At 33.6% G+C, this 8,968-nt stretch overlaps 1 protein-coding gene and 1 non-coding gene across 2 annotated transcripts in view; both read left to right on the top strand.

Annotated features, from left to right (window-relative positions):
- The window catches only part of LOC110115186 (39S ribosomal protein L41-A, mitochondrial), a 13,319-nt gene extending 7,699 nt beyond the window's left edge, over positions 1–5,620 (top strand). Inside the window, exons 3-4 of the mRNA XM_020848356.2 lie at positions 816–880; positions 5,318–5,620. Of these exons, the coding sequence (XP_020704015.1) occupies positions 816–880; positions 5,318–5,404 (152 nt within the window). The 3' untranslated portion in view covers positions 5,405–5,620. The remainder of the gene's footprint in view (positions 1–815; positions 881–5,317) is intronic.
- A 113-nt stretch (positions 5,621–5,733) lies between these two features.
- LOC114580733 lies at positions 5,734–5,860 on the top strand. Its single transcript, XR_003702290.1, has one exon. It is a non-coding gene; the product is annotated as a U11 spliceosomal RNA (small nuclear RNA).
- Positions 5,861–8,968: the final 3,108 nt, after the last annotated feature.

The following is an 8,968-nucleotide window of genomic DNA, read 5'->3' as shown; positions in this document are numbered from 1 at the left end:
TATCTATGTATGTATATATAATTAAAATATAGTTATTTTTTAATAAATTATATGCTTTTAAAGAACTTATAAAAATTAGTACAACCTTTGTTCCTTCCCCGAACAAAATATAAAAAAACTAAGGTTTAACTGTAGCTTCCTTCGTTTCCACGTAATTTGGTCGTTGGAGCCATACTACCCTCTCTCTCTCTCTCTCTCACGACATTCAGCACAATATTATCATAAAGGGTAAAAAAGAATAAATGAAAATTTTCTTGCCTTTGCATATATAACGTTTATACGACGCTTTGGTGACTTAATTTATTTTTTTTAAGTAATATATTAATGCACATTCTTGACTTTTGTGTCTCGATTAACACTGCATGTTAATATATATAATACATATTAATGACATGTTTCTCCTTTCTCACTTTGCATTTAAACTAAAGTTAAATAAAATATCTTGATAGGGGATGGACGAATGTGATTGTATATATAAATGGTACATATATGACAATATAACATATGATTTAGTTTTTGTTTCCTTTTCTTTATTTCCAAAAGAAAAAAAAAATGTTTTTGTTTACCTTGCTTGCGAACTCAAGTATTTCCTATCAAATTGATATCAGTTCATTTTTTAAATCAGATGGTTCTGCTTTTTAAGCTTGTTTTGATATTGGCTGGAGCTATTCTTGAACTGGTCTTTGTTTATCTAGTTTTTGGATTTTGGTTTAATCTAATCACTCAAGAATTATACAACTAAATTTTTGTCATGCTTTTTGGATGTTGTTGAAATACTTTTCACTTGATTATAATCAATGCAACATTTGGAGCAGGCGGCTATGTTGTGCAGGATGAGAAGTTGCCTCGTTATGTTGTCCCTGATCTAACTGACTTCAAGGTAATTCCAATCGGCAGTTTCAAGTGTAATTCAATTACTATTATCAGTAGCCAATTCTTCTTGTTAAACAAATCATCAGGACATATGGCTATTTATTTGCGTTCATTTTAGAATTAACTTAGAGTGTTATCAGTGTTTGAGACTAAACACAAAATTAGATTACATGTTTTAGCTGTGGTTTTTGGTTGACTGACCCGTTAATGGCATCTACAACCTATTCCGCAAACATTGCACTGCCCAGTTTCATGCATGATTCTAACTACGTTGACCCAACTGTGTTAAGGGCATCTCCAACCAAAAATTCCATTTTTCACTCCAAAATGTAGTGAAACTAAAAAATGTCGTGAATCATCTCCAATCGAACTCCATTATGTGGGCTTCTGCGAAGGTAACAGTCTTTTTCTTCTTTGGCACGCTTCTTCGGCAAATCTGGTTGAGACAGGAAAAATGACGTTGTTGAACAGTACAACGCCAATATTAACGTCGCACTTTGGAGGATTTGCCTTTGTATTGCTTGAAGTGTAAATCCTTAGGTCATTCTAAGTCGGAATGTTGTATTTTGCATCCGTCTGGCTGTTGTTGAAGATTGGGCGTTCGGCTAGAGTGACTGAACGATGCCATAGGCATGTTTGATGTTCGGTTGGAGATGCTCTAAACAAAACCTTAAGACTTACCAAGTGGCTAATCAACTGTGTTTAAACAAAACTCATGCATTTGAAGGTAACCGTAAGTACACTTATCTGTTTTACCTTAGATGTTTGGCTTAATACAAATTAATATGGCTCCAATGCCCTCATGCAGGATCCACTTATTGTAAATTTAGGATAAATTAGTGGCAATATGGCTCATTTACTTTACATTGAAAAGTCAGGTTTAGATGCTTTCTTTATAGTGAAGATCTTCTTCACAGACACTTCTCCATTGGTAGCACACCTTCTTATATTTTGCACTCACATATTTCCTCAACCAAACCGTCCATATGCTTTCTTAAGCACATAAATGGATGACAGTGCAGAAGCACTTTTTAGTTGTTAGACTCGTACATATGCATAGCTTAATCTGTAAATGTTGTTTTATTTTGGATTCAGGTGATTGTTATTAGTTTTATAACTCTTCCTTTCTAAAAAATTATATGGGCTTAACAATCATTTTCTATATATATATATATATATGTTTTTCTGTTAAGTATTTTTTAAATTACCAATTCACCCCCACCCCACATATTCGAAAGAGTAAATTTCATATCTAAAGTATATGAATATGTGAAATTATATTCCTTAAAATAGGAATTCATTTTTTAAATTATAACTTCTCTCCCCCTTCCTCTTAGCTCTCCCTCCCTTCAACTAGCATTCATTCTGCACCTCTAGTTACCATAAAGCCTTCTGCAACAAACATGTAGTTTTAAATTCTCAGTTACTGTCACGTTTTAAGGTGTAACTTCTTTTGACGTTGTGCCTCAGGACTGTCAATCCCCTCATTAGCGAGTTGATGCACTCTAAGCGTCTGAACACTACCATTTCATGAGAGTATTTTCACTTGGACTTATCGACCCACTATTATAATTCATTTAAAGAATTCAAGCTAAAACATTTTTTCATACAAATATTTCATGCTAATGGTCACATGCATTTCCTGCATTCAAGTATTCATAATTCTTGAGTTAAGGTCGGCTTTGTATAGGTAATGAAAATAAGCAAAAAAGTTTATTTAATAAATGGTATTACTTATCAAATTTAGCATGTCATAATGTTGTACCTGCACTCTCTTAACTAGACAAATGATGTTAACTTGAGTCTTTTGCTCTGATATCAATTTTTGTAATGTCACCTTCAACCCGATCAGCCCAAATTACTTGGTGTAACATGTCTAAGTGTTCAAAACTTTTACACTTGGGGGTAGTGGCAAGTGGCAACCACTAGGGACTTTTTTCCCAGCTATCAATGCCTCTTTGATTTGGTGCTTGAAACCCCTCAATCATGAGATGGAGCCTGAGTTGTTGGCGGCTTCTCCCATCTACCCATTCCCACAGAAGGTATCCAACTATGTTGCACGGACACGGACACGGCGACACGGACACGACACGACACGGACACGGGACACGGTTTTTTTTGAAAATATAGGACACGGGTACGGCGCGGACACGACAATACATTTTTTTATATAGTGTATATATATTAATGTAATATCATATTAAAAATGACAAACAATAATAAATGAATGACACGATAACCTGTCTAGCTTATAATATAAAATATTTAATACAAAATATCTAGTATAACCACAAAAATATAAGCAAATAATTACTTACTATAACATCATGCATTCAAGCTTCAACTACTAGGATTAGCTTTAGAGGTTTGTTTTTGGCCTTCAATATCATCATCATTGAATATCACTACTTTCAACTCTGGTTCAACAAGAGAAAGATTTGTAATTGTGCAAAAAGATAGAAGATGAAAATACCTTCATTGTCAAAGAGAAATGAAAATGAGAATATTCGATGAATGGGTATTAAATGCAGACGTTGATTTGGTGTTGTGGATATGAAATAAGAAATTTAGTTTAAATTTCGTCAAATATAAGAAATTATATTTTAAAAAAATTATAAAATATTTAAGATACGCGTGTCAGACACGCGTGTCCAATTTGTTTTTAATATTTTTTTAATCGGACACGTTTTCGGCGTGTCCGACACGTGTCGAAGGAGTGTCGAACGAGTGTCGTGTCGGACACGGTGTCGGACACTGCACGCCTCTTCGAGGAGAAGTGTCGGTGCATCATAGGTATCCAAGAGATACAATCAAATTTAAATACAAAATTTATTATTCTCACACTATTGGTATAAGCTTGATATTATTGACACTCCTGATTTATCGATTTAAACATGTCGACCATGAGATGGTGACCAAAAGTTGGCACCTTTGCTTTTTTCCATTCCCACTTGGATGTTTTCTAGAAGGCATCAATAATATTCGATCAAATAAAACATTTAAAGTATACAACAACAACAACATCAAGCCTTTGTTCCACTATGTGGGTCCGGTCATGTCATGAGTATTCAATAAGTTTTATGCTCGTTGTCGACTACCTAACGCAACCCTTCATTTTTCTCATTCAGGACTTGGGACTTGGCAACGGCAGTGTTAATATTTAAAATTCATTTAAACTTTCATTGTTAATATAAGCTTGATATTGTTCTCTTAATTGGCTCTAGGTCAACACTAACACTACTGTCAACCCCAATAATCAACAATCAAATTTTACTCACTTTTCATCTTTTAAACACGATGTGCCAACTCACACTTGGTGAGATAACTCTAAGAAACCTCAATGGAAATATATGAAACAATAATTGTAAAGTTTTATAACATAGCGGCAAAAGAAGCAAGGCGATGGTGGCAAGTGAGAGGGACAAGATGGTATAAAGCCATTTGCAATATGGATGCTATGACTTGTTAGTTTTCTTAGATGTAACTTATCTATAAGTTCCTGCATCATGAACTGTCAATCCTGTCGTTCGAGAGCTAGACTACTTGTAGAGTCTAACAATTATCAATTAATGAGAGTGCTTCCACCAGGACTTGTTAGCCCACTAAATATAATTTAATTCAAGTATTCAATATAATCTTTATTTCTTGCAAACATTTTATGCATTCAAGTATTCATATCTCACACACCTATCGGTACACTTGATTTCCTTCATGCTTTACATGTTTTACACAATATATCTAGACTTTATCCTTCCCTAGCAATCATTTAGGATGTAGGGTACCTTTTCTCACTTAGGCTTCGTTTGGAACGGCTTTCTTATTGCTTCTTAAAATAAACTTTTAATATAAAAATAATAATTTTTATACTAGAAAACTGTTTTAAGAAGCAATAAGAGTGCCCTCCCAAACTAAGCCTTAGCCTACTAATCCTCCTCACTTTAACCACGTCACTTGCTGACTCTGACTGAAATGTCAAAGTTTGGTCAAGGCACGCTTCTTAAAGCGAGTCGTCAACTAGGCAAGATCTAACAGCACAAGTTGTCATTCCCTTGGTGGTGGAGCCTTGTGGCCATTAAGTCAATTTGATCAATCTAAGCTCGATATGCTAAAGACTTGTAATAAACCAAATGTAGACCACCAGTTCCAATGGCTGCTCATTGATTAACTACAAATATAATTAATTTTTATATTGTTTTAATCAATTTTTTATTAAGTTATAAAAAATTCTAATACCATTCAAAATATTTTTGAGTTCAACTCTCTTGAAACTCAATTCAAATTGGTTGATTCGATGAAAATTGTAAGTTTCTGGCTGAGTTGTCCACTGATTGAAGCTACCATGGAGATTTTTTTTAACCACATCTGGCTATTATCTTTTTCATTTATGCTTGATTTGATTTTTGACCTATTTACATTTCTTTTCATGGCTGTTGTTACTCTGCAGCTCAAGCCATATGTCTCACAGTGTGTTAGAGAAGCTGCTTCAACTGCTGCTTCAAACAACACTGAATCCACTACCACTTCAAACTAAGCAGAGAGAGACCAAAGAAGAGGGAGCTATCCTTTGCTGTATTATCGGTATTTAAATTGTTTTATGTTCAGTATTTTGTGGCCTTTTAAGGAATCAGTCTTGAATTTGTTTAAATTTGAATTTGATGTGAGTTTTTTAAAAAAAATCACGCTCCATGGCTTAAGTTTTTTAATTAAATTCGCTGACATTTGATTAGATTTTAAGTGGTTTATATTATAGATGTGTCTGATGGAATACCAACAATAATATCAAATCTTTATCTCATATAATGGGGTCGGCTACATAATCTTTTTTCTTCATTGTGTACTGTTAAAGATCAAATTCTCATTTAAAAGGGTCAGTTGGCTATGCATGCCACGCATATCTTTTAATTAATGGGCGTTGTATGATTATTAAGACATATGGCCGACATAATTTATGAATGTTATAGGGTTGGCTTGCTCAGTTAACCCTCTTAAAAAAAATTCTCATTTAAATCTAATAAATAAATACCTTTTCTAACATTTTTTAACCATAACTTTTTCTACCCCATAAAGCATTGCAAGTCTCATCATCATGAGAAATTATTTGCTCTTATGCCAAACGCCACTCTCCGTTTGGATGCTACAGTACTGAGTCATGATATAGTAAGAGGATGACGTGATTCATTTCTATTGATCTTCGAATGATATTAGTGTCTGCACAAAATAATTTTTTCACCAATCTTACAAGATGGAATACCATTTTCCTTAATTTGTCAAAATTAAGATTATAATACATATCCCAAAAGCTACATGAAAAGGAAAACATTTATGGAGCTTAATTATATAAATTATGTAGTATATAAACACTTGAACATTATATTTATATGATTAAAATGTAAGAAAACTAATGGTTGGGAACATAAAAATATTGAAAGTTAATGTTCTCAAAATTTTGGAGAGGTCAAGTGAATGCGTTGGTAAAGAACCTACTCATGATATATGATTCGTAATGTTTATCACTACCATTCAAAAATTTTCATAAAGACAAACAGATTTAACTTACAATTATATGAATGCTCTCATATAAAATTATAAACCATGGACCAAAACTAAGCTTAAAAAAGTTTAGCAGAAGAAAAGATTTGTCCCACAAATTTGCAATGAAATAGCCATCAAAATCTAACAGCAGACAACTTCAATGGTAAGTACTGTAGCAACAGACAGACGCTTGAAAGGAAAGATTCCCTCGTTACAGAATACTAATAATCATCAAAAACAGCTAACAAAAACGGAACATTGTTTAGGTGTTGGTAGCTCTTGTATAAATTTGCTGGGCAGAGTGCGCAGAAACCATCCTGATTGAACCCCTCGCCATTAAATCTTTGATAGCCCTTCTAGCTAATGATCCATTAATCTGAAAGCAAAACATATACACTTCAGAAGAAGGCATGGAGGATACAAGTAATATCAATAGAGGTGGATACAAAGATGCTGGTGGATAGAGCTTGAAATAGTGGAAGATCATTAGTTTGCAAGGAAACTCAAACAAGCGGTTGCTATTGAGGAATTTGAAAAAAGAATGACAACTTTTAAAGGCCTAGAGAGATTATTCTATGCGGTGTTTGAAACCTGGAGATCAATCTAGATGTGCCACGCCAACCAATGCACTGTGCATTGGGGTATATGACGCGTCCGGATTGACCTCCGGACATGTCTGGACACTGAACATAATAATTTTTCCTGATCAAGCCATGGCCCGACCATAGTGTTCTAAGGGCATTTTCAATTATAATCCACAATCAAGTTCTTGTTGCCCATGGAAAAAATTATGTTTTATATTCATCTTTATTAATGTTTAAGATGTGTTGCATGACTATGAAGTATTAGTAAGAAAAACAACGTTCCTTTAGGAGCTTATTTAATGAAGGTAATCTAATGTAAGAAAAATTCATATTTGTAGCTGTGAATATTCCATAGCCAAGTTTGTAGAGATCAAACTCTAAATCATTTTGTTTTAGTGATTAACTCATGCATCTTAATTTTTAGCTACCTTCTTCACTCGATGGTTAATAATCAGTAGCTATTCTTCAGATACTAAATCACTTTCTTTTTCGATATATCACCTGCTAGCTAACTCCCCATCCCCTCTCTGACTCATCAATACTCCCTTCTCATGGTAAGAAATGTTTCTTATATCATTAAAAGAAAATGAGAAACTTAAAACTCGTCTCAGTTGCCCAAATATAGACCTGAATTAGCTATGCATTACACAATGTTGGTGCAGCTTAACTAAAAGATTTCTATGCTTTCTGTTCAGTTTCTTACTTTCCATGCCATGAAAAAAAATGTTTGACAAACTTCAATTCTTGAATCTGAACAACACAATTCACCTTAGTAACGCATTCAACCATGCTAATGATCTGTATAATGTATTTCCCCTATTCTATGAACTACCAAATTAATACAACATATCATTATTAAACTCGAGGCATAGATGGTTTAGCATTCCCAACTAACAAGTACAACATGAATACCAATAATACTAGATGGATAACTCATATAGCCATACAAAAAAAGTAAACCTTGGACAGTGTTACACGATATTACTTTCCAAGGAACCTACGCAGCTCACCTTGATCTGTTGGCTGAGAGTTCAACTACAAACTAAGAAGTCTTAGATAACAATAACCAAACAAGGGAAATTTACATACATACCACTTTATATCATCCTATTTACATATCTAACACTCAAAATATTAATATTACATATATACCACCTTATATTATTTTAATATCAAATATGTCACTCATATTTCCTTTCTACCACTCATATTTGATATGAAAATGAACTATGGGTGGTATGTATGTAATATTAAAGTTTTAGGTATTAAATATGTAAATAGAGTAGTATAAGATGGTATGTATGTAAATCTCCCAAAAAATAAACCTTGTAAAGGTAGAGGAATTTGACATATGCGCATAGTTGCACGCATGCTTTGTCCATAGATGATTCAACGCTCCAATGAAAGTCAAGCATGACATGTTAAATTTACTTCTACATGGAAATAATTCTCAAATTTGACCCATATCTTTACAAAAATTGGCCTTGAACAGAAAGATAATAAGCGGGAAATTAATCCCTTCTCAACATAATCTCATAGTCTGCCAAGCTTTAATAAAACAGAAAACTTCGTTTATAGGCACATAAATTCTTAAGCTTAGACTATAGAAACTACCACTAGATGGGTCAAGCAGATATTTTGTAAAGACTTTGCATCACATCAGCTAAGTAATAACACATACATTTAACAAAACAAGAAATTTTAAAACTACCTTAATCGTGAAAGAAAAACAGAAAGAAAAATGGATGAGTAACATACCCTCAATCTATCAGATAACACAGACGGTGTAATCATCTTATACTTGGGGACTTCTGTAAGCATCTTATCATAGCTTGCCTGATCAAATAGAACAGCATTGTTCACCTTCTCCTTTTGTTTCCCCTTGCTCCACTTCTGCAGGCCCAAAACCAACCAAACCCCAATTGATAATTTAATTTTTTAAAAAAAAATCTTCTGTAGCTCACTAATTTGGGAAAAAA

This window comes from Dendrobium catenatum, unplaced genomic scaffold (assembly GCF_001605985.2).
Source record: "Dendrobium catenatum unplaced genomic scaffold, ASM160598v2 fragScaff_scaffold_1220, whole genome shotgun sequence".
In the NCBI taxonomy this organism is placed as follows: Eukaryota; Viridiplantae; Streptophyta; class Magnoliopsida; order Asparagales; family Orchidaceae; genus Dendrobium; species Dendrobium catenatum.
The sequence above is the reverse complement of the archived record's forward strand: the minus strand, read 5'-3'. Positions and strand labels throughout refer to the sequence as shown.